Source organism: Dromiciops gliroides, chromosome 6 (genome assembly GCF_019393635.1).
Source record: "Dromiciops gliroides isolate mDroGli1 chromosome 6, mDroGli1.pri, whole genome shotgun sequence".
Classification (NCBI taxonomy): Eukaryota; Metazoa; Chordata; class Mammalia; order Microbiotheria; family Microbiotheriidae; genus Dromiciops; species Dromiciops gliroides.
In genome coordinates, this window is record NC_057866.1 from 84598347 (window position 1) to 84625797 (window position 27451).

The following is a 27451-nucleotide window of genomic DNA, read 5'->3' on the forward strand; positions in this document are numbered from 1 at the left end:
TCATTTTGTTTTCCAGTTAATACCAATTCTTGATGGGGTTTTTTATATCACTTCTCACATGCAGGTCAACCTTGGTGATATTCTTTAATATACTTACATCCACCGCACAGCTTTCCTTTGTCCTTTTGACCATATGCAGGTTTAATTCTGAGAGCATGGTGTTTTATGATGCACAGCTATAGAGCATCACTGATGTTGTGTGTGTGTGTGTGTGTGTGTGTGTGTGTGTGTGTGTGTGTGTTTGAAAAGCTGTTTGTAGCCAGGAGCATCTTGGAGTCATTGAAGGCACTGTGTAATTTCCCAAATTTGATCTAGCCCAGTCTCTTCCTCTATTCAATTCTGGGCAGAGAGACAGGAAGCAGTGAACTCTAAGAAAGCAGTATGAGTGCGCTCTTGGAAAAGATTGCAGCTCCAATTTAAGAAGTGTTACCCCTATGCCTTGGAGTCAGCCACAATTGCTCAGAAGTTCTTTGGTTATGTGTGTTTGCAATCCATGGAGTCATTACTTTAAAAAAAAATGGACTTGGCCCTGGCTAACCAGCTAGGCAGAAGCTCATGGCATATACTGCTCATTAGCCAGTACAATAGAAATAGCACCGGGCTTGGAATTATAAAGCCTGGGTTTGAATTCTATTTCTGTCACTTGTTAGATGCAGAGTGAGCGAGTCATCTCACTATTCTGATCCCTGGTTTCCATATCTATCCAACGGGTATATACATACTTAGTACATGATGGGTTTTGAGGAATCAAAAGAAATAATGAAATGAAAGTGGTTTGTGTCATTGTTTATATGGACATAAGCACTCTTTCATTTGCAATCTAGCTTCTAACTCCGGCATTTTCATCCTGGTATCAAGCGGACCCTAGGTTCACAGACTCTAGAGCTAAAATGCATCACAAAGCTGTCTAGTTCAACCCTCCTTATTTTATAGATGAGGAAACTGAGGCCCAGAGAGGTTTAACGATTTGTCCAAGGATCCTCTTAGGCCAGTAAGTTAGACAAAGTGCTTTCCTATCAGCATTCCTGTGAGGGAGACAGGGCTTGTAAAATGTTCCCATTTTACAGTTGAGGAAACTGAGATTTAAGCCTGAGAAACTTTCCCATCATCTCTTAAGTCACAAACATCAGAGACAAGATTTGAAGCTAGGTTACCCAATACCAAAACTAGTGCTTCTTTTCACGGCATCACTCTTATAGGTCCCACAAGTTTTAATTCTATGCTAGTGACAGATTGCTTTTTGTTTGAGGATCAGCTTAGGTAACTATGTGTGGAGGAGTTCATTGAGTTGGCTACATGGTGCTGAGTTTTTTGGCCAAATCATTTTGTTAAACCACATCCTAATTAAAAATAAAGGATATATGAGAAAGACACTATCTATATCCAGAGAAAGAACTGATAAGTAGAAATATTTTTTTAAATAGTATACAATAATTCATATATATGTATGTATATGTGGTATCTAGTGGTAGCTATCTTTAGGGGGAGGGGGAAAGGAGGAAAGGAAAAGGGGAAAAAATAAATTTACATGATAACATTGTTGTATATTTGAAGGGAATAGCAAGTTGTACATGGTAGATTTGCAGTTTCATATGCAATCATCTTTTTTATGGTACTGTGTTATGACAATGCTTATCTTGTTCCATGAATTGAAAATAAAATAAATTTTCCAAGAAAAATAAAACACGTCCTATGGTGTGATGGGCCTGCAGTCATAGGTGGGAGTGTACACATGGAAGAAATCAAGGGTCTTTTGGAGAAGCCCATTTCCGGAAAGGTAACAGAAAGGCTTAGATTTAGCCAAATGCACAGGGCCCTGAATCAAAAAGATTCATTTTGTCTCAGTTTCATTGGGTGTTACTCATTGGTTGGCAACTGCTCAGGGTGTCTGGGAGTTTTATGAAAGCAAAGTACCTGGAGCTGGAGGCCGCTTTATCTTTCTAATAAGCGATTACTATGCTTGGCTCTAATTTAGCGTGAAAAGGCCCTTGTGAATGCCTTCAGAGATATCTCGATGCTGTTAAAAGAAATTATAGCACTTGGCTCACAAGTCTGTGCCTCCTGGCAGCAGCAGCAGATTGGGAGGGATGATCGAGGTCTCAAGTTTCAGCTGAGGTGATAGACTCTGCCAGGGCAATGCCATCGACCCTTTTGTCACTGACAGAAAAACAGAAACACCAAACTGAAATCAAAGCTGATGGGCTCCCAGGACCTGAATTGTCTCTTCCGGATGTATGCGCCTTGATTGGTGGGAGCAGACTCATTAATTCAAGTGTTCCCTGGAGTGTAAACAAAATGCCAAAAAAAAAAATGCCTGGGGTATTCAATAGTCAGACCAATCAGAGGGCTGAGCAGAGGGGTCATTGGGCTAGGGTGAGAAGCTCACATTTTAGAGGTTTTTTTTAAAAAAAGATTAACTTTCAACTATGGAATGAAAATATTGAATTAATGGTCTTGTCAGCCTCAACAGTAATCGAAATATGTGAAATTTGGATTTTTATTAATAATTAATGTATTTGCTCAAGAAAATGGTAAGATAAAAGCTTTGTTAGATTTTAAAATATACATGCATGTATTCAAATTTGTCTCTTTTTTGGTGCCTTTATTTTAAAAAAAAAATTATAGTCATAAAGGCTCCAATGTTTGGATATAAGTCAGGCCTTCTTGAACCTTTCAGGGAAAATGATAGAGAAAAGAAAATGCAGTTATTTCATTTCCTGTCCATCCTATCCCCATAAATATACACACACATTTAAATATATCTTATATTTATGTTTGACTATACACAGTTACATGTATGTGTATCTATATATGTATATCTACATGTATGTTGTATGTGTTATATGTATATACATATGTCTGTGTATTGTGTTACATACACATGTGTGTATACACATTTACTCCAGATAGGATATTACTCTAAAGAGAAAGGGTGTTCTTGCGTATTATCTCCACTGACACGTTCTATATTCTATCTGAACTGGACCATTTGCCATCCCTTATTCTCCCTTCACAGTCTCCTGTCATTGTACTCTTATTCATGTAGTTATGCATGTCCAGAATTGTCAGAGCCAGCCAGAACTCATTAGTCATGCACAGGAAAGGACGCATTAAAAGCAGGAGTCTCTCAGCAATCCTGGAGCAAAAAAAGCATCTTTACTGCTGATAGCCCTGGTCTAATCCTCTCTTCATCTTCACGATACTCTCCTTCACTATCAGGTCTGAATACTATCAAAGAGCCTGACTTGCTAGGTGGACACAGTATATACAATACCGGACTGGGAATCAGGAATCAAATCTAGCCTCAGATACTCACTGGCTGTATGAACCTGGACAGGTTCCTTACACCCTGACTGCCTCAGTTTCCTTGCCTACAAAATGGAATTGATAATAGCGCCTGCCTCAGGGTATTTGTAAGGATAATTTGAGGTAATATTTCTAAAATGCTTTGCAAACCTTTAAGTCATATAAATATTGTTATTGTTTTGGGGCAGCTAGGTAGTGCAGTAGATAAAACACTGGCCCTGGATTCAGGAGGACCTGAGTTCAAATCTGACCTCAGACACTTGACACTTACTAGCTGTGTGACCCTAGGCAAGTCACTTAACCCTTATTGCCCCACGCAAAAAACAAACAATATTGTTATTGTTATTATTACATGAGCTTGGTCATTTCCCAAATCTTCCTCTTCCCCGTCCCCTCTCTCTTGTCATTTTCTCTCCATTGCCCTGAAAGATGAGCTTCCTAGATAGACCATTACTCAAAATGAAGCTGCCCCTCAATCCGCTGCATATGCCAATTAGAAGCAGTGATTGGAAAGGACCACGACAGCAATGGACTTTCCCCACCTCTATGCCTTTGGAAATCCTTTAAAATCCAACATAGGGGCTAACTTCATGATGCCTGTGGTTTAAAGTGATCTCTCCCTTCTCAAATTCCTTTTACCATTTGTGCCTAGGTCCTTATCCCCTTCTGCCTTGTATGTAATTCTCCATATACACAACTTAGCCCTTAGAAGAATGGGGATTTCTTAAAGGCCATGACTAAGTCTTCCTTCATCTCTGAATCCCTAGCACCAAAGCACAGTATTTTTACTCATTTCATTTGATGAGCATTTATGAAGTGCCCACTATGGACAAGGCTCTATGCTAGATGTTGGGAATATAAAGCCCCAAATACAACATTCCATGTCCTTTAGGTGCTTATAGTCTATTGAGGGAAAATAACATATATGCAGAAATGTAAATTTATATATAAATATACATATGTGTGTGTTATACATAGGGTTTATACACATACACATATATGTGTGCATATATATGTATATATGTATATGTATATATTATGTGTATATGTGTGTATACACACACACACACATACATACAGAGAACAAGAGAGAATGTTGTTGTCTGATTGTTGTCAGTCATGTCCAACTCTTCATGGCCCCATTTGGAATTTTCTTGGCAAAGATACTGGAGTGGTTTGCCATTTCCTTGTCCAGTTCATTTAATGGATGAGGAAACTGAGGCAAATGGGGTTCAGTGATTTACCCAGGGTCACACAGCTAGTAAATGTCTGAGGCCAGATTTGAACTCCGGAAGATGAGTCTTTCTGACTGCAGGCCTGGAACTCGATCCACTGTACCACTGAGTTCTATGTGTGTTTCTGTATATACACAACAGATAAAAGAGTACATGCTGACTTGGTATTTGTTGACTTGAAAGTGTAAATAAGCTGCCTAGAGCAAGACCATTTCTCTCCACCAACACCACCCCCATTTTGCCTTGATTACAAAGACAACAAAACAATGAAATGTGCCATTGTTGCTGTAAATTGAAAGCATTAAGCTTTGGAACATTGACATTTCTTTAAGAAACAAAAAAACTAAATCCCCAGGAGCCAAACATTATTATCCTAATGCAATTTAAATGAATAAGCTTTATTTCTGTTGTGGTTGAGGCCTTTCAGTTATATCCAACTCCCTTGTGACCCCATTTGGGGTTTTCTTGGCAAAGATACTGGAATAGTTTGCCATTTCCTTCTCCAGTTTATTTTATAGATGAGAAACAGAAGCAAACAAGATTAAGTGACTTGCCCAGGGTCCCACAGCTAGTGAGTTTCTGAGTCTGGATTTGAACTCAAGTCCTCTTGACTCCAAGGACCTCGTTCTAGCCACTGTACCACCTAGCTGCTCCTAAGTTAATAAACATTCTATATCAGATAATCATCCATTCATCCAACAAGCTTTTTGAAAAAGATACTATTTTCCAGAAATTATGCTAGATCCTGGGCATATAAAAGACAAAAATGAAACTGTTCCTACTCTTAAGGATCTACAGGGGGGGGGGAAATACCTAGATAATTCAATTCAAAATACAAACAAAGGAAATATAGAAAGTAATTTCAGGTAGGGGTGGGAATCAAGAACAAGAGGGATGGGCAAATGTCACCTCAGGTAGAAGGTGACACCATTCTTGAGGCTCTTTGAGAGTCTAAGAAGTATGGGTAAGGAGCAAGTCCATTCCAGCCATCAGGGATAGCTTGTGCAAAAATACAAAAGCAGAATGAATATCCTGTGTGAGGAACAGAAAACAGACCAGTGTTGTTGGAACATAATTTCCATAAAATGGGAAAGGTAATAGAACTTAGGGATCACCCAGTCTATAATTCTCACTTTACAAATGGGGAGATGGAGGCCCACAGAGATCAAGCAGCTTCTCCCAAGTCACACAGGGGCAGAACTAAGATATAAAAGCAGATATTCTGGCTTCAATTCCCTGTGGTTTCTGTCTCACCATGATGCCTCTCAGCATGAGGCTGATTTAACTGAGGAGGAAGCATTTGAACTAGGCCCCCAGCTTCCCAATATTCTTTCAAATACAGCTGCTTGATTAACCAAGGCATGGCATGCCTTAGTTAGGAAAACCACCATAGTCATGCTTTTTATTTCTTAAAAATGTCATTATGAGTGTTTATCCATCATTTTTCATGGGAATCCATTGAGGAATGGGGCAATGCTACTTCTGCTTTCAAGTAGTATTTCAACCATGGAAGCCCCCCAAAAGATACGATAACTTAAAATATCCCATAAAGCTTTCCATATTTAGAACCTTAGGCCCTAAAAATTAAAATATCTCTTCCACAACTCACACATTTTTTTAAAAAATTCAGCAATAACACACTAAAAACTTACTTAACTGACAGTTTCTGAATTGTAGATAACCAATTGGCCAAGTAACTGATTTATCCTCCCATTATGCAGAACTAGCTTAAATGATCCCAGACCTTGATCAGGTGGCAGGGAGTCCAGGAACTGCATGGAACATGTACCATCAATTGTACTCTTCTTAGAAACTTTCAAATTCAGCCTTGTAATGGAATACCTTGTTCACACGTCCCTTAATGAAAGAATAAATCAATGTCTTATCCCTCCTAGTAAGGAGATAGATAGCTACTTCCTTGAGAGTATGAGAATGTGTATGATTCCTTTCTATAGAAACTATGGGATCTATCTAACTTGGGGCTTTGAACCTAATAGTTGCTGAGTGATTATTTGTTGTATGGATGAATAAATGATGTGAGAATCTAATAATATAAGAATTGCAACACTGAATTGGATCTTTGATCCATCCAATCCAGGATTCTGTTTCAGAGGGGGGAGCCAGGGGTCACATATCTAGGCATTAACTGTCTATCTTGATATCAACCTCATTGCTTAGGAATGTCTCCCACATATTCCATGATCAAAAAACTTCCAATGGCTCCACACTGTCTATCTGTAAATTATAAACTCCTTATCCTCCCATTCAAAGCAATCAGATCCAACCTCCCTTTTCAGCATTCTCTCTCTCTCTCTCTCTCTCTCTCTCTCTCTCTCCCTCCCACTCATACATGTCCCCTTCTCTGCCCTTTAGCCAGATTACCCTACTTACTATTCCTAAATCTCCTCTTTCCCTTTCCCACCCCCATTCTGTTTCCCCTGCAACCTCAGACTATTGAAATCTTAGGAATTTTTCAAGGCCCATCTCTGATGTCAGCCTTCACCAATTCCTCCCAACCTCCTCCCCACCACACCCAGGTAGAAATGGGTTTTGTTTGGTCAAATATCTCATAACACTTTTTTGGAATCTCCCAATTCACCTATCTCTCTCTGTTATGATACAAAGCTTAGTTCCCTGGCTACATTGTAAACTATTTGAGGTTAGTAACTTATTGAACCATTAGTTAGTAACTTATTGAATTATTGAGTCTTATTGAATTGAATGTCTAATATTCCTTAACAAAGTAGAATTAATTTGATATCAGTATACAGGGAAGGAGTTGTGTTATAGTTGAAAGAATTCTGGATTTGAGAATCTAAATATCAAAATCTTACTTTCTCCCTGTATAACTTTGGGCAAGTCATTAAATCTCCCTTAGCTTCAGTTTATCTATAAAATGAGGGTGGTTAAACTAAATCAGATCTTCTTACCAGGAATGTGTAAACTTATTTAATATTTTCACTAGCTGTATATAATTGGTTTCCTTTGTAATCTGACATATTTGATTTTATTCATTAAAAACATGATTCTATAAGGGAGTCCATAAGCTTCACCTTACAACCAGAGAAGTCCATGACACCCTCCCCTCCCCCACCAAAAAAGGCTAAAAATCCCTGGATGAGTCAATCTCTATGATCTCTTCCAACTCTAAATCTATAATTCCTTGATCCATGAATTTAGCTGTTGACTTTCTGAAATTATGATAACTATTTTCTTATCAAAATCCTTTATGTCTCTCCCTGTGGCTCTCCAGGGCAGCTATGTAAAACAGTGGATAGGGTGCTAGGCCTGGAGTCAGGAAGACTTGAGTTCAAATCTGGCCTTAGTTACTTACTAGCTGTATGACCCTGGGCAAGTCACTTAACCCTGTTTGCCTCAGTTCCTTCATCCGTAAAATAAGATAGAGAAGGAAATAGCACACCACTTCAGTATTTTTGCCAAGAAAACCCCAAATGGGATGATGAAGAGTCAGACATGACTGAAAACAACTAAACAACAACAACATGTAGCTTTCCTGGGTTACTCTAAGCACACTACCTTAATTTCTGTTATGTGTGTGGGGTGGGGGGAACCTACATACACACTGAATTCAGTGTTACCTATTTAAAATAAAATGTTTGGCAATTCCATCTTAGTCTGCAAGGATACTTTGGACTGGGTACAATAGGCGATTATTGCTATACTTAGCATTAGTTATAATATGGCTGTGTCTGGCAGCAAACTGTATATAGAAGCCAAGTTAACAGTTTTAGTTTGAGTATATAGCTATCCAGGCTGGAGAGAATTCAATACAAATTCTACTTAGTCAATTTTTCATAAAGGATATAAAACAAAAGACAGAAGTAAGATAGGATATGGGAGATTACGTGAACAAGGTGGAAATAATATTTTCAATGCCAAATGGTAGCATCAAAAAAAAGGGGGGTAAGAATCTTAGAAATGTAGATAAAAGGATGTATTTATTAGTATTCTTATTATTATCATTACTATATTCCTAAGGTTTCTTTTATTTGTATACCTTGCTTAATATACTTCAAAAACCTGAACCCAACAAGATAGCAAGGTTAGGTGCTTTCTTTCTGTCCCAAAGCTTATCCTAAAGAAGAACAAGCACTGATGGAATTTCAGGGCTGGAAGAGAAGTTGGATGCCATCTTGTCTGACTCCCACCTGAAGCATGAAGCCTCTCTACAACATCCCCTGGAAAGTGGTCATGAAGACTCTGCTCGAACCTCTCCAGTGATGGAAAGCTCACTACTTCCCAAGGCTGTCCATCTACTCCATTTTTAAACAACTCTCACTGTAAGAAAGTTCGTCCTTATAGAGAGCTGAAATCAGCTTCCACTCCCTTGGACTTAACTTCTCTCTAAAAGCAAGAAAAATAAGTCTAATGCCTCTTCTGTCCCTTTGTATTTGAATACAGAGCTCGTGCCCCACTCAAGTCTTCTCTGCACTAAACACTTCCAGTCCCCTCAAATGATCTTTGCATATGTCGGGGTTTCAAGTCCTCTCAGTATTCTTGGAATACATCCATTCATTCATAATACCAGTGGTATTCCTTGAACATGACTATAACCCTTCAAATATGGTCCCAACAGAGAAGTAATCTGTCCAAAGTCATGCCAGTCATAGGACCACTGATTTAGAGTTGGAAGGAACTCTAAAAGCCATCTAACTCAACCACCTCAATTTTACAGAAGAGGAAACTGAGGCCAAGTAAAATGACTCATCCAAAGTCACACAGCTTGTTAGTGGCAGAGCTGGGATTTGAACCCAGGTCCTCCGACTCCAAATTCAGCATTCTTCTACTTCACTGAGGCTGGTTCTAAGCAAAGGAAGGAAAGGGAAAAGATATATTTTAGCAACAGCCAGACCTTCATATGTCCATTTTAAATTATTTGACCTGAAGCACTGGGGGGCTTTGCACTGGAGAGCATGTCTTTCCCCAGAGGGGAGGAAGGATATTCTTTTTTGGCGACTCAATTATATGAGAAGTTCTGTCTTTCATTCTATAGCAACATTAAATCAAGGGGAAGATTATTTTTATTTATACATGTGTGTATGTGGATATATATGGATAGATATAAATATATACACACATATGTAATATATGTATGTACATGTGTGTGTGTGTATGTATATTGCCTTGTTTGGTAGATTGAATTTTTTTTATTGAGTGTTTGATAACCAGATTTGAAGGTGGTTGTTGTTGGATTTTTTAAAGTATATTGCTTTATTTTTTTCTCTGTTGTTTTCCATTAAGCATACAGATTCTTTCAGCCATGACCCTCCATAAATTAAATTTGGTTATGAAGAAATCTATGAAGCTATAAAAAGGGTAATTCATTGCAGTTATTTTATGTGTTCATTACATACATTGATAGTCTATTAGAACCTATATCCCCTGACAGTAAACACAAAGAAAAAGAGAAAGCATTTGAAAGTATGGTGTATAAGGTTTCTATTTTTCTTGGTCTATTTATTTTTTATATGAAGGATGTGGGGGGAAGAGAGAGTGAGAGAAAGAGAGAGAGAAGAGGGGGAGAAAAAGGAGGAAAAAAGAGGGAGAGAGAAAGAGGGAGAGAGGGAGGAAAGGGAAAGAGGGAGGATGGAGAGAAAAAGGAAAGAGGGAGAGAAAGAAGAGGAAGGGTGGGAGAAGGGGAGATTAAGAGAAAGGGGAGGAAGAAAGAGAGACGGTTTTGGGGGTTTTGTGAAACTCCATCACAAAAGATTCAGAATTTCTTATTTCCTAAATTAGATTATCTTCTGTGTTTTCTCAAGGGGATTAAGGAGAAAAATGGAGTAGTTACTTAAATTGGGGTTGGGGGGGAAATTACTCAATTTAATCAGGAGAATCTAAGTGCTGGTGAACTCAATTCTTCCCTCACATGAGGGACTGATATACAGACTGGTACCACTTGCCAGGAGGAATGGGAACCATGAATTAAACCTGCTCTCTGCCCTGCCCCTGATGACACTTACTGGTGATCTCAACTATTCCCTTACATAGCAGAAGGCTGTTTAACATAAAAGATGTCTCGGGTTGGGGGAGTGATTGAAAATAGTGGGCCAATCTGTTCTCTGCCTTTGCCTCCATGACACAAGAAGATTTGATCATTTCTACTCAAAGTTGAGGGTGGAACAAAAGTTAGTTTGTTACTATGGTGAAACTTTGATTAACCAGGATGCCCAAGGAGTTTAACGTTCTGATCAATTTAATTTTCGAGTGAATTGAGAGTTGGTCTGAAAAACCTTTTTATAGACTTACAGAATGTCGTTGCTGGGAGAGACTTTATTCCAGCCCTTTCATTTTAAAGATGAAGCAGCTGAAACCCAGAAAGAGTAATTTGCCCAAGGTCAGACAGATCATTAGTGGCAGACCAGAAACAGAATCCAGGACTTCTTCCACTCAAAGAAGATATGGCCCCAAGAAGCTAAACTTCTTTGTGGAAAATCATTCTAACATTTGTGAATACACTTTCCTACCTTAGCAACAGCAGCTTAATCACTAATTGATTTTTTTTCTTTAATTTAGCAAAGCCTTGGAAAGATTATGATAATATAGGTAGCCTTAAGTGCTTTAGGGTTTGCAATGTATTTTACATATGCTATCTCATTTGACAGCCCTGTTAGGTAGGGGCTATTATGCTCATGTTATCAGAGGGAAAATTGAGCCTGGGAAAGAGTAAGTGGACTTGACCAGGGTCACACAACTAGCAGGTATGTGAAGCAGGATTTGAACTCACTTCTTCATTATTCCAAACCCAATATTCTATTCACAGCACCACCTAGCTGTGTGGTAGGGTTATAGATTTAGAACTGGCAAAGGCATTAGAGATCTATCTATCTATCCCTCTTAATTTTATACATTAGGAAATTGAGGCCCAGAGAAACTAAATGACTAGTTTAACCTCTCTCAGAGATGACTAAAGGTTAAGTAACAGCTATTTACATATACAGCAAACAACAGAGGAAAGTGCTAAGAATTTCAGGAACAATAGAAACAGACCTTTAAGAGGGTGTCTTCTGTTCACTATTATCAGCCCAATATTATCTGCCTTCTACATCTGCATTGTAAATCTCCTATAGACCCATACCTTCTTGACTTCAGGCACCAATATTCTTTTCACTGTCCTATGCTAGACTTGAAGTAAAAGGAGACTTGGATTGAAAGTCAACTTTCAACTTTTACTAGCTACATCCCCTTGTCTCTTTGGGCCTCAGGTTTTTCATCTGTAAAATGGGAGCTATAAACCTTGTACTACTTATCTCATCTCAGAACATCCAGTTTTGAGAAAATTGCTTTGTAAAGCATAAAATGCTATATAGGAGATGACTGATGATAAAAGGATTGATTTAGATCAATTTCCTGTGTTTAAGACTGTAAATGCAGATGTAGAATGCAGATAAGATTGGGCTGATGTATAGTGAACAGAAGACTCAAAGGTCTGTTTCTATTGTTCCTGAAATTCTTAGCACTTCATTTCTTTCCTCTTATTTTGCTTGTTTCTCCTAAAACCAGAGGGTGAGGTATGAGGGAGGTATCCTGTTTGATTCAACTATTCCAGACTTTACTGTACATAGAATTAAAATCTTAGACCATATAGCAAATTCCCATCACCGCCAAGAGTAATGATCTCTTTGAATCATGCCTTATCATCTCTGGCTTTTCTGCAAATGTAGTTTCTATCTCTTTCATCCAGTGCAAGATAGTGAGGCTTAGAATCATTAGAGCAAAGCTAGAGCAGGGGGTCACTCTATAGTATAGAGATATAAGTGCCTACTATATCTTAATTGTCAGTTTTGAGTACCAAGCCTGTCATGGGATGGGGAAGAAGGTGCCCTGTCACATACTGGGGTGGTACTTTCCTTGATATAACCAGCCTTAATTTCTCTAATCTTATCAGTCTTGAGCATAAAAATGGTGCTAGTAACATTGCAAAGCCAGCAGATTTTTCTTTTCTTAAGCTCTCCAACAATAGCCTTCTTTTTACCCACTTCTTTCTCCCTTCCTTCCTATTTTCTCCCCATCGTCCTTTCCCCTTTCTCCTTTTCTTTTTCTCCCCCCTCTTACATATCCTTCCTTCCCAAGGGAAAAAATCAAAGAGCCTCAAGGCCTTACAGTGACCCTCTCCCCTCAGGCAAAACAACTTAATGATCAGTGATTCAGACCTCTTCATAATATGAAGCATAAATGAAATTTTTGTTGGTATCATAATTAATAACCATAATATCTCATCTGTAAAATGAAAAGGCTGGACAGCCTGGTCTTTAGGCTCCCCTCTAGCTCCCAAATATGAAAGTAATTATTTTTTATTAAATATCATCTAACAATGATAAAATTTCAAACTTAATTTGAATTTATTTAGGGCTTTGCTTCCCAAAGGAGAGGGGCAAAAATCTGGTTCAGGGACCTTAGTCAGGGACTTTCTATAATTTGTGCTTTAGTTCCCATAGGGTGTGTGTCTATATTTACCTTGAAAAGGAGTAGGGTTTTTCTTTCATTTTTCCCAGTTTGAAAGTTATTACAGTTTGCTACTACTCTGCACCTATCTTTTATTTTTTTCATAACTGATGCTTTCCCAAATATGGTTGTCTGTGTGTTGTTTTGTCTCCCTAATTAGACTGTAAATATCTCGAGGGTCAGGACAATTTCTTTTGTTTCCCTCAGAAGTGACAGGTAATGTGATATATATATTGGATGGCTAAGAAATGTGAGTCAACTCCACTTCCCAAATCTCTAGCACTGGAGTAAAGATATTTTCTTGAAAGGGAATTGCCAGGAATGAAGACGGAATTACTTTTAGTTAGGAGGGACCCCCGAACGTAGAATATAAAATATTTAAGCTTGATAAAAATTTAGAATATGGAACATAGAATGTTAGAGCTGGAGGGGACGTTAGACTACAGCACACAGAACAACAACAACAACAAAACCAGAAAGGACCTTAGAAAAGAGAATGTTAGATCTAGAGTAGACCTTAGAGGACAAAACACAGAATTCCAGAATGAGAAAGGATGTTAGAACACAGACCCTAAAATGTTATCACCGGAATATAAAATGAACCAGAAAGGACCTCAGAATGTAGAATATTATATCTACAATTCTTCTTAGAACATAAGACAGAATTCTAGAGCATAAAAGGACCTTACGACACAAAATATTGTATGTTACAACTGGAAGAGAGCTTGGAGCATAGAATGTCAGAAACATAAAGGGTCTTAGGACACAGAATCTTGGATCTAGAATATACCTTAGAATATAGAAGACTGAAGACCAGAACTGGAAAATATATTAGAATATATAGAATACAAGAGCTGGAAAAAGTCTTGAAATATAGAATATTAGAGATGAAAGGAGCCTTTGAATATAGAATATGTTCAGTCATTTTTTTTCAGTCATGTCTAATTCTTCGTGACCCCAGGCAGGGTTTTCTTGGCAAAGATAGTGGAGTGGTTTGCCATTTCTTTCTCCAGCTCATTTTACAGATGAGGAAACTAACGCAAACAGGGTGAAGTAACTTGCCGAGGGTCACACAGCTAGTAAGTGTCTGAGGCCAGATTTGAATTCAGGAAGATGGGTCTTCCTGACTCTAGGCCTAGCACTCTACCACACCACCTATTTGCCCCAGAATATAGAAAATACAGTTTCATAAAAGGATCTTAGCTAATCTAGTCTACTCACAACATTTTACACATGAGAAAAATTAGATCCAAACAGGAATGATATATTCAAAGTCACAGTACCAGAGCCATGATGTGCTCCCCCACAACCAGCTTGGGTGGTCCTTCCTCTATCACGTTGACTTTCTAGTTGGTTGAGTATGGCCAAAGAAAAGCATATACATCTATCTGACCATATCTATATAGAAAAAAAGCATCACTGCTTTTTACTTCATTGTTAAACTGGGTCATTCACCTATATTTTTGGTTGGGAATTGGTCATAACACACTAGAACGTGGTTATCTCTTACATCCTAGATGAATTACTCCCAACCTGAGGTGTAAGGACTCCTAGGAGGTATGGAGTTTTCATGAAGGGTCCTTGGATGCATAGCCACACCAGACATCGTCATGCGGATGATAATTTAGCTATAATAAAACATTCAGTGTAGTTCAGTATAATAAATGAGCAAACAGAGCTTCTGTAGGTTCAACAAATTACATTTAATCATCAAGGAGCCAGGTTGAACCCTACTGTTAAATTTTCAGTGTGAGCATTTCCACCTCAGAAATTGGCAAATGCTACAAATAATGGCTTGATGTATTGTTTTGTTGGTTCTGTAGACTTAAGGAAGTATTAATAATACAGATTAAAAGTGTGTCCTGCATACATTTTTTCCAGAGGCAAGGTTGTTAAACATTTAGCAGTACACCCTTGTGTATCATACACACTCATAGACTATTTCACAGGTGTGTAGATGCTCTTGTGATGAATAAAAGGCAAACTAATTTTAAAGTGATGCTAAATTTGTAGTAGCTTTTTACTGACAGGTATTTTCTCAATAAACACACAATAAGTACGATACTAATAGTACCTGAGATTTCACCAATTTTTTTATAATTAAAAGGATTCTTTAGAAGTAGCTAAGTAGATCAATGGATAGAGCATTGGACCTATAGTCAGGAAGACCTGAGTTCAAATCCAGCCTAAGACACTTACTGGCTGTGTGACTGGGCAAGTCACTTAGCCTCATTTACTTCAGTTTCCTCCTCTATAAAATGGGAGTAGTAATAGCACCTACCTTCCAAATTTGTTGTGAGAACAAAATGAGATAATATTTGTAAAGGGCTTTGCAAAACTTAAAGTGCTATATAAATGCTAGTTGTTGTTGTTGTTATTAATCTTTTTACTGAAAAGGTTGGAAACCACCAGAAACTCCACTAGAGCATTAGCGATACTTTGTCTGATCTTTATATCAGTATCACTTAGCACAGTGTTCTGTATGTAGTAGTCACTTAACAAATGCTTATTGTTTAATCACTAGGTAACGTTGCTAGCCACTAAGTTGATCCCATTTATCAAAAGGTACCCAAACCCCTATGAAGTCCAACAATCACCCAACACCAACCCAGTGAAGGGGCATGCTCAGGGACCCCCCACATTTGTATAAAGTGAACAGCCTTCTAATTTAGTCCTGCCTTCCCACAACAGGGACATGATAAGGTTTAGATAAAACATTGGTCTCTGCCTGACTGGAGCTTTTAATCTTGTAGGAGGATGTAACATTATACATAAATAACCTGTGAATGGAGAATGACTGATTCCTCTCCTTAGTCTATAGTGCGTGGTTAATGTGAATTTATCCAGTCAAAACCTGCTATTGAGCCCCCATCTACCAGAAACCCTATTTTTGTCCCTAAATTGATTATATCCCACCGAGCCCCAGCAACATGGCCTTGGCATAATGTATAAGTATGTTGGGATACTCTTTTTGCAAAGAATATGTAAAAACAATAGATAATGGACCATGTGGTGCAACTCTATGTATGTATATGCATGTTCTATTGCAGGTTACAAGCTTTCTGTTTCTCAGAAATGCATGCCACACAAACCAGTATAAAGGCATAGCCCAAACCCAAAAGACTCAGGAAAGACACAGTTCAATTGTTCCAACGCTATTTCTTCTCATATACTATCTTCCTGCTAGCCCACAAAGGATTATAAGAAATGCATCATAGTTCCCAATTGATGTTTGACTCACTCTTTCCAATAGCACCAATTTCTTAATTGAGGTGTGGCAGAGAAGTTGACAAGCTGTGGACAGTTCTGAATGCCACCTCTATTTCACTGAGAGTTCTGTCACAGTCAACAATCTATAATTGTCTCTTCACCTCCTTCCTGCCTTGCTACTCATTGACTGAGAGAAGCCCCCATTCCTTTCAATTAATTCCTCACTAGTAGAATAGCAGGGAATAGGCAAGGGCAGGTCAGATGAAGAGTGAACTTTTCTCCATTCCACTGGTCATCTCGCCTCTTTCCCCTATTCTGTTCTCCTCAGTATTTTGGCTTTCAAACTGGGCACAAAGCTATGGGTGTCAGATGGGGCATAGTTAATAGATAATTGTATCAGCATTGGCATGCCTTTGGTCAAAATGGTAGCTCTCTACACCTTCCCATTTCATTCACTTGAGCTGTCTATGACTTTCTGTTGTTCTTTTTAATATTCTTTTTAAAATTTTATTCTATTTATATTATTTATCTAATTATCTAATATTATTATTATATTAATAATACATTATCATATTATTTATATTATTTTAATACTCTCTTGTCCTTTTTAATATTCCAACAGGCCTTCCTCTTGTTCTTTTAATATTCCATGGATATCAATGCAACATGCAGACTAACCACTTCTTATTACATAAACTCCCTTCATAACCAGCCAGTTCACCTCTGGTCTCTGATGATGTTTCTTATGCCACTTCTAGAACATAAGTCTTTGTCCTTAAAATGCTCTAGCCTAAGAGATTGCCTCAGTTTCCTCAGAAACCCATGAAATCTATGTTTCAATGTATGATAGGGTCTCAGTATGTTAAATCATACTGGTGAAATGTCCCTTTTCTACACAACCATCACCAACAATAACTTGTGGCAGACCAGTGTTAAAAAAAAAAACCAATGTAATTTATTTTATTATCTGGGTAGGATGGGCTATCTTGCTCACAGGGAACACAGCTGGTTCCACATTTTTGTGGCCTCATAAAATGTTTTGTATTTATTTATAAGACTACCATAAATGATAGATATTATCCCTAGTCTAACAGATGGAATAGCTGACTTGGAAAAGTTGAAAAATCAAAAAGCTAATTCATGTATAAAAGATTAACCCTTTGAACTTTCAACTCCAAACAACTAGGACCAACTCAATAGTCATCTCCCCCTGGGAGTCTTTGTTTATCCCCACAAAGGTGGACTATTAAGACTTGTCAGGTGCCCACTTTTTCATTGACTCCACTGAAAAAAAGGAACAATTGTTCAATCCAATTCACCAAATAATAATAAATCATCTAATCTGTTCACTTGGAATACAAAGACCCCAAAGAAATAGTCTGAGCCATCAATGACCTTTCATTATACTGAAAGTAATACAACATTTACAAAAAATGTGTCAGGCAAGAAAAATGAAAGAAGGAAAGATTACTAATGTGGGGTGGAGCAGGGTATCATAAAAGGCTTACTAGAAGAAATGGCTATTGAACTAAAATTTGAGAGGCAGAGAAAGGATTTGAGAAGAAAGAGATGAAAAGTCGATCCCAAACATGGGGGACAGCTTCTGTTGAGTCAAAATGGATGGTTAAGAAACAGCTGGGCCAGGGCAGCTAGGTGGCGCAGTGGATAGAGCACCGGCCCTGGAGTCAGGAGTACTTGAGTTCAAATCTGGCCTCAGGCACTTAACACTTACTAACTGTGTGACCCTGGGCAAGTCACTTAACCCCAACTGCCTCACTAAAAAAAAAAAACAAAAAAAAAACAGCTGGGCCAGAATGGTACAAAAGATGACATAAGGTTAGAAAGGGAGGCAGGTTCTAGATAGTAGAATCTTAAATCCTTTCTTTGAAATGCTATACTTGGAGTCATTTTTACTTAGCAATTAAGGTTTCAGGGACAGTTTTCAAAGAAGACTGAGAAATCAATTCCCAATATAAAATTTAAAGATGAATATGTAGACATGGATCATTTGCAAGGAGTTTGAATTTTGTCCTGGGAGCGATAGGAAGCCATCAAAGATTTAAAGGTGATTCTTTACTCCCCATCCTTCAAACTCATATAACATTTAGTTTTGTACTTCCTTTATGAGTATATCACCATGATAGTGTTATAGTTTATCTTTGAATGTGTCATATCTCCCTGTTTGATTATAAAAAACATCAGGACAGAAACTGATATCTTATCTAAGTTTTCTATCACTCCAAGTATCACAGTGATCCTAAACACCACCATCATCATCATCACTAGAATTTACATAGTGCCTACTATGTGCCATTTATATAGTGCCTACTATGTGCTGGGCACGGTGCTTGAAAAATATTTCATTTTATCCTGAGAACAACTCTGGAAGGCAGGTGCTATTATTATCCCCATTTCACAATTGAGGAAACTGAAGGAAACAGTTTATATCACTTGCTCAAGGTCACTCAGCTAGTGTCTGAGGCTAAATTTGAACTCAAGTCTTCCTGACTCTAGACCCAATGCTTTATCCATTGAGCCACCTAACTGCACTAAACATAGTTTATGTTTTAAAAAGTCTCTTGAATTTAATTAAGTTTATGTGAACTTAATTGAATAGAACAGAATAGGATTGAATTAAATTGATTCAAACTACTAAAAGTCTTTTAAGTTTTACAGATTTACCATTCTTTGAAAAAATCAACTTTCCATAAATAGCAGCTATAGACTAGGACCCTTCTAAGAACTTAGCATCTTAAACCTTTTGAGCTCACATGCTAATTAGAAATGACACAAAATTTAAATAATTTAAAGCTGACAAAGTTATAAAATAATCAAAACATGTACAATTGCTTCATTTGAAATGCTGTGCTTAAAGGTTTGCTTTTCCTAGCAATTAGGGATTGGGGGATCATTTTCCATGAAAACTGAGAAATCCATTCTGCATATAATGTTTAATGATGAATGTGTAGTAAATTGCCCATTTGCAAAGAAATTTCTTACCTTTCAATGCTGGAAGAAAATGCAAGGCTGAGGGGGACACTCAAGATGATTTAGCTACACAACCAGGGGCAGCCCCCTTATGGAATCAAAAAGCCTGGGTTTGAATCTTAACACTACCACACACTAATTATGCGATCCTTAGCCGTAGTTTCTTCATTTAAAAAAAAAATTATGGATGTAGGTTAAATGATTTCTAAGGTTCTATCTAAGTCTAAACTATGTGATCCTGATGGTATGGGGAGGAGGGGTTGAAGGAAATGGCATGGAAATCTTCCCTAAATTCTCAAACCAAAATGAAATAAAAATTCATGCCATTTAAAAATAAATTATATTTACTCTCACACTCCTCAGAAGAGATAGGAGAGAAATGTCAGTAAGCAATGAAAGAATATTACATGTCAAAAATAAATTTTGGAAATTATTTTAATGCAAACCTTCAAAATATCTGTGATTTAGGGGCAGCTAGGTGATGCAATGGATAGAGCACCAGCCCTGCATTCAGGAGGACCTGAGTTCAAATCCAGCCTCAGACCCTTGACACCAGCTGTGTGGCCCTGGGCAAGTCACTTAACCCCAAATGCCTCACCAAAAAAAATATCCGATTTCATCAATGTTGGCATCCCTTTTAGCAGTACAGTATATAAGAAAATCTATCCATACCATCTTATCCCATCAAACAATTTTCCATATATTCCTGTTTAGTCCTCCCTTGAGTATTCACCAATAACCCAAAGGCCTGAGTAATGATGCAGTAATTGGGTGTCCATAGATTTATCTTGCTCTTACTATATGATTTTCCACCTCCATTTTCCAGTCATATATCTTTTTTTGGGGGGGGGGTTGTTTTTTAGTGAGGCAATTGGGGTTAAGCGACTTGCCCAGGGTCACACAGCTAGTAAGTGTTAAGTGTCTGAGGCCAGATTTGAACTCAGGTCCTTCTGAATCCAGGGCCGGTGCTCTATCCACTGCACCACCTAGCTGCCCCCATATATCTTTTTTAAAAATGTTTTTGACACTGATACTTTTTAAAAAGTTGTTATTCATAATACCTCTCTATTGTCCTTTTGGTCATATGAAATTTGATTCTTTGTGATTTTAATGTTCCAAGATTTACAGTCATGGAGCATCATCAGAAGAATATTAGCATTAAAAAGACAAGATTTTGTTTCAGGGTAAAACTGGTGGGAGAGAGAGGGTATTGAAAACACGGCACAATTTCCCAAATGAAATCTAATACAATTTCTTCATATTCAATGTTGGGCCCAATTCTTAGTCCTATCTGTATTATTTACACAAAACATATGTACAGATGGACCAGCTCTATGAGTCATCCATAAAATTGTATGTCATACTCTTTACAATAGGTATTTTTCATCCACTTGATTATTTTTGTGTGAATGCTTAGGCAAAAAATCATTTGAGTGATTCTCAGTCTCATATTTCAAAGCTTGATCCAATCAGCAAAGTGTCATTCAGAAATGAAGCATTTAGAGGATCTCATAATCTATAGAAGGTGTTCTTAGCCTGGGGTTTAGGGACATCAAAGAGACCATGGAAAGATTTTAGAGGCTTCAGGAACTTGAATAGGGGAAAAATACATTTTATTTTCTCACTCATTTCTAACTGAAATCTAGTTATTTTTTCTTTGATATTCTTTAATATTTAAATGAATCATTCAGAGAAGGGGTCCACAGGCTTCTAAAGACTGCTAAAGGAGACAATGATACCAAAAAAAGGTTAAGAAACCCTGACTGATAGAGAATCCCTCTCCCATTGTACCTTATGGTGGGCATCCTCCATAAAAATGGCAGATACTTTTAGTATGCATGTACAAAAGGGAGCTATATCTCCTTGTTTTATGGTTTGTTTGGTTTCCATAATCAGAATAACACAGAACATTATCTCTATTGATTCCTCTATCAAGAAATCCTATATGATCTGTATATATGCAAAGGATCTATTGCTAGAGGAGAGCTTCTAAGTCTGAATTTTGTTCTACTCAATCAAATCCTTTTTTCGTAGTCAATGAAAAGTGGAATCTTGTATTGTCTACAATTTTCAGCCAGTTGTAATGATACAGCCTAGCATTACAAACCACTTTTAACCATAAGACAGAGAGAGAGAGAGGCAGAGACAGAGGCAGAGGCAGAGAGAAAGAAGGGAGTGGCATCAAGAAGGACATATTAGCTCTTATAATATCTGAAAGGTTGTGTTCTGCTTGGCCCCAGAGGGCAGAAAGAGGGCCCACAGGGAAGTGATACAGAGAGGCATATTTTGCTTCGGTGTAACAAAGCAATCTGACACTAAGGACTATCCAATAACATAAGGGGTTTTTTGCAAAGGGAGAAACGATGAGACTGCTTTTAATTACCCCAGTTGTTAACACTGTCTTCAACCTGAAGTTAATGTGTGTTCATGACTTCACATATGCTTTGTATCACCAACACCTTGAGCACTGCCTGGCACATAGCAGGTGCCTAATAACTTGTGTGTTGAATAAAACTGAATGAATTCTCTTTTGCTGAGGGTCTTCAAGAAGAGACTAGACAACCACTTATTAGGGATGACAAAGAAGGGATTTATTCTTAGCCTAGGAGAGTAGACTAGCAGACCTCTAAGGTCTTTTCTGCCTCAAAGAGTCATTGATTCCATAAGTCACACTCCATCTTTACATTAATCCATAAGTCACACATACTTGTGTAGAGAGAGTTGAATTCAAACCCAAAGATGTTCTTTACCAGTTCTGTGACAGTCAGAATCCTTTAAGAGACTCAGTTTCTTCATATGTAAAAGGAGGGGATTGAACCATATAATGTCAAAGGTCCCTCCCATTTCCAAGTCATCTTTGATCTTAAAATTGTAGGCAATTTTCCCCTTAAAACTCACAGTGCTGATTAATATGTTAATTTTTGAAAATTATATCTTATGACTGTGATAGACTTAGCCTCTGACCTATCCTTGTTGTTATACACAAAGGTATAATGATTGTAAATGATGTCTGTGATGCTTATGACCCATCTGAACTGAAATGACTCAGAAGAAGGATGTTGTCAGAGGAGAAAATGGGCAGCACCATACTTTAATAAATCACAATAACATAGAATATGCTTGGTCATTTCTAAACCTTCTTTAAAAAAAAAGGTTTAACTACTATTCAGGTACCAAGCTATTTATTTAACTACCTCCATTAAGGCTTTCATTAAATAATAATGAAGTCATGGAGATGAAGAGCTATCCCAGGGGACTATGGTGCCTTCATTAGTCTCATCTTAGAGCTTAGAGCTTAGACCTGAGCAGCTAGGAATCACAATTAAGTGACTCCACCAGCCGCTATATGAATAACAAGTAGTACTGTCAAATAGAAAGAGTGGACACCAAGATCTTGTCACAAATTAGGATTTTCTGCATCTTTGAACAAGTCATAGGACCAGAATCTCCTAGTTGGAAGTGGTCATATAGTCCATTTAACCCAATCTTCTACCTCAGGCAGGAAAACTTTCTGTAATAAATCAATGTGCCAGGCACTGTCCTAGGCATAAAGAATGAAACCATTTCTGATTGCAAGGATCTTACCTTCTAATGGAAAACACCACAAGTACATATATAAGTATATTCAGAATAAATACAAAGTCATTAAATTTAAGGTAAATTTAGGGGGAGGTAGTAATAGTTGAGGGGGTCAGGTAGAGTTTCATATAGAAGTATTGCTTGTGGGGCAGTTAGGTGGCACAGTGGATAAAGCACCAGCCCTGGATTCAGGAGGACCTGAGTTCAAATCCAACCTCAGACACTTGACACTTACTAGCTGTGTGACCCTGGGCAAGTCACTTAACCCCAACTGCCCCACCCAAAATTTTTTTTAAATCAGAAAAAAAAAGTATTGCTTGTATTACATCATGAAGGAAGACAGGGATTCTAGGGAGCAGGGATAAGGAGACAGTACATTACAGGAACGGGGGACAGCAAGAGCAAAGGTCCAAAGATGGAGATAGATTATTTTGTGTAAGGAACAGGAATTACAAGTTGCTCTATAATATATTCTTATATGCTTGTGAAAACTTATTTTGATGATGGAAAACATTAATATATAAATATGTTTCTTTTATAGCACAAATATAAATATATACAAACTATATTAATATATTATTAACACATGTATATTCATGCATTGACTAAAACATAAACATGAGATCATTGACTGATGTATAAGTATAATAATTATTTACTTTAGATTTCACTTCCCAAAACAAAGGTTTGACCAATACATGTTTAAATCCAGCTGCCAATTCAGGCCAGTTTGCCATCTGCCCTGAGGCTGCCTCGTTTTTCTTAACCTGTAATAGCACCTTTCAGACTGGATCTCCAGGAAGCAAGCCCCTAGCTCCTACGAGAGTTCAACCAGACTGCTTTGGAACTCCTTCCCTGGGCCTGAGCTGTCTTCTTTAATGAGTGAGGACAAACTCAGCTATATAACTGTATCTAGTGAGGCCCAGACCAGACTGTGTTTCATTTCCCATCCAGCTGTCCACCCTGGCCATCTCATCATCTGTTCTGCCACTGTGCATCAATCATCCCCACTTAAATACATTTTTAATTCATTTATTCATTTAAAGGTTGGTGAGTATACATTTAGAAAAGGAAGTAGCTGTTACATAGAACCAACTCATCTTCCTGAGTTCAAATCCAGCCTCAGATACTACTAGCTGTGTGCCCCTGGACAAGTCATTAACCCCTGTTTGCCTCAGTTTCCTCATCTGTAAAAAAATCACTCTGTTATCTTTGCCAAGAAAACTCCAAATAGGGTCACAAAGGGTCATCATAATAGCTGACCTTTAAATAGCTCTTCCTTTGAAGGTTTCCAAAGGACTTTGTGTCACCTATCTCATCTGATTTCATAATCCTGGGAGGTAAGAGCTACCAGTATTATTATCCCCATTTTATAGATGAGGAAAGTGAGGTTCAGAGAAATTAAATTACTTGTCCTGATAGTAGCATACCTATTAAGTATCTGAAGTGGAATTTGAATCCAAGTCTGCCTAATTCCAAGAAGCTTAATGCTTTAGCTATTACCCTTACCCTACCAGTAATGTAAAGAACAGAGAAACCTCATTCTTTTTTTTTTTTTTTACTAAACATGTTTACTAGAATAGGAAAGGGCAGTTAGGTGGTTCAATGGGTAGAGCACTAGGCAGGGAAACCAGGAAGACTCATCTTCCTGAGTTCAAATCCAGCCTCAGATACTACTAGCTCTGTTCTCCTGGGCAAGTCACTAAACCCTGTTTGCCTCAGTTTCCTCATCTGTAAAATGAGCTGGGGAAGGAAATGGCAAAAACCACTTTGGTATCTCTGCCAAGAAGATCCCAAATAGAGTCACAAATAGTCAGACATGACTGAAACAACTGAACAACAACTAGACTAGTAATGTTGTAAGAACTGGACTTGTGATTTCATTGCTGTGGGGATCTTCTGGGTGAAGTAGCTACTTCTACAAATGCTGGTCAGTGCCCTTTTTTTGCAACTTATACCCTGGGAGAGATTGCAAACCACTGAAAGATAAATTGTTTTGCCCAGAGCCAAAGAATCAGTAATGCATACAAGGCAGAACTTGAACCCAGGTCTTCCTGGCTCTGAGGCCAGTTCTCTATCACCTATGCCTCTCTCTCACTGTAGAAATATTTCAACTCAATTTTAGCAAAGCATTTGACAAAGTATGTTATTCAATTCTTATGGGGAAAATGGAGAAATTTGAGGTAGACAACAGAATAATTATGTGCATCTTCAACTAATTGAATGACCATACCAAAAAAATATAGTCATTAATGAATCAATATCAACCTTAAAGAAGATCTCTGATGGAGCGACACAGTGATCTTTGCTATTTAGCATTTTATCAGTGATTTAGATAATGATATAGAATGCATGCTTATCAAATTTGAAAGTAACACAAAACTGGGAGCAATGATTAACATACTGGATGGCAGGGTCAGGAGTCAGAGATTTTGATATACTTGAATGTTTGGTTGAAATCAAAGAAGAAAAGAGGTTAGTAGGGATTAAGGTAAACTCATATACTTGGTTTCAAAAATCTTGACAAGTATAAGATGGAGGAGGTGTGAATAGTTGGTATTTTGTTCAAAAAAGATCTGAAATCTTTAGTGGCCAGCAAGTTCAAGATAAGTCAACAACATGATATGGTAGCCCCTCAAAAAATAAAGAATCTTGGGCTTCAAGAAGGAAGCCATAGATAGTACCCAAGACTAGGAAATTGATCGTCCTGTCATATTCTGCCCTGCTCAGACCACATCAGGTATATACTATTAAATTTTGAAAAACATGTTTTAGTAATGTCATTGATAAACTGGAGAACATTCCTGAGAGGACATCTAGGATAGAAAAGGGCTTTGTAATCATATTATAGGAGGATAGTTGAAAGAAATAGAAATGTTCATCCTGGAAAAGAGAAAAGCCAGGCACGGTGATGCTTGTTTGTAATCTCTGCTGGTGGGGAGACTGAAGCTGGTGGATTGTGTGAGTTCAAGAGTTCTGAGCTTCAGTGAACTAAAGCCAATATGATGTCAGTGGTCAGTCTGGCATTAATTTGGGGGATTCTCAAAAACCAGGTGGCCACCAGGCTCCCTTTCTGTGCTGACTACTAACCCCTATTTATTCTAGTGCTTTCTAAACTTTTTTTTTTGGCAGGGCAATGAGGGTTAAGTGACTTGCCCAGGGTCACTCAGCTAGTAAGTGCCAAGTGTCTGAGGCCAGATTTGAACTCAGGTCCTCCTGAATCCAGGGCCAGTGATTTATCAACTGTGCCACCTTGCTGCCCCCTCTAAACTCTTTTAATGAATTCTATTTATCCTGTTTATAGCTTTCCTTGTATGTATTTGTTTGCATGCTGTCTCTCCCATTAGATTGTGAGCTTCTTGAGGGCAATCATGTCTTTTGCCTCTTTTTGTATCTCCAGAACTTATCAAGTGACTGGCACATAATAAATGTTACTTGACTTAATAAATGTTATGTGAAGAGCTACTATGTTCTAGGCACCCCTAGCATATAATAATAATATATAGCATATATGTGTATATATATGCACAAATATATGAAAATATACACATATACATGAAAATATACATGCATATGTACATTATAAATACACATACACACACACACACATATATATATATATATATGAAAATAGCATTTTAAGGTTTGTGAAGCACCCTGTGAAGTGAGTACTATTATTATGATCCCACATTTGCAGATAAGGAAACTGAGGTAGAGAAAAATTAAGCAACTTGCTCAGGCTGGCATAATTTTAAGTGTTTATGGCAAGATTTGAATTCCCTGCTTCCAAGCTGAACATCTCATGTAATGAGCCAACATTCTTTCCTTTTCCTCCATGGAGTTGACTTTCCATTGGAGAAAAGCAACATGCACACAGATAATTATATCAAAATATGTGCAGAGTAAATACAAACTATCTTGGAGGTATGGGAAGTCACTAATGACCGGGAGGGAATCAGGAAAGACCTCCTGGAGGAGGTGGTACCTGAACTGTGGAACAAAGGTGAGCAGGGAGCATCACAAGGAATCAGTGACACCTCTGTGCAAAGGCATATAATATAGGTATGAGATGCAGCGTCATGGAGTGACAAACCTTAAGCAACCAGTCCAGTTTGGAAAGACGTTTGGAGCCAAATCGTGAAGAGTTTTAAATGCTGAATGGAGAAGTCAATATTGTTTACTGAGCAAGGGAATAGCCTGGTCAACCCTTGCCTTAGGAATCCTACTTTGGAGGCTACATTGAGGACAGGTTGGAGGGAGAGAGACAGGAATGAAGGAGGCCATATAGGAGGCTTTAGCAACAGTCCAGATAAGAGGTGAAGATAGTGGTGATTGTATAAGTTAGGAAAATCACGTATTGTTTTCCCGACCTTAGTTTCTTTCTTCTTTTTTGTTTTAGTGAGGCAATTGGGGTTAAGTGACTTGCCCAGGGTCATACAGCTAGTAAGTATTAAGTGTCTGAGGTCGGATTTGAACACAGGTCTTCCTGAATCCAGGGCTGGTGCTCCATCCACTACGCCACCTGGCTGCCCCTACCTTGGTTTCTTTTAAATCCTTTTTGATCCTGGATCAAAATTGTCCCATGGTTGTTAAATTAATAATTTCCCTTATGTTCACAGACTTAATCATTTGGACATTGTTCTCCTTGGTTGCTAACCAATAAGTATAAA

General features: G+C 38.0%; 1 protein-coding gene across 1 annotated transcript in view; it reads left to right on the plus strand.

Annotated features, from left to right (window-relative positions):
* The window catches only part of CLNK (cytokine dependent hematopoietic cell linker), a 216025-nt gene that overhangs the window by 68381 nt on the left and 120193 nt on the right, over positions 1-27451 (plus strand). The window contains exons 5-6 of the mRNA XM_043972224.1: positions 1713-1777; positions 1976-2115. Coding sequence (XP_043828159.1) covers positions 1713-1777; positions 1976-2115 — 205 coding nt within the window. The remainder of the gene's footprint in view (positions 1-1712; positions 1778-1975; positions 2116-27451) is intronic.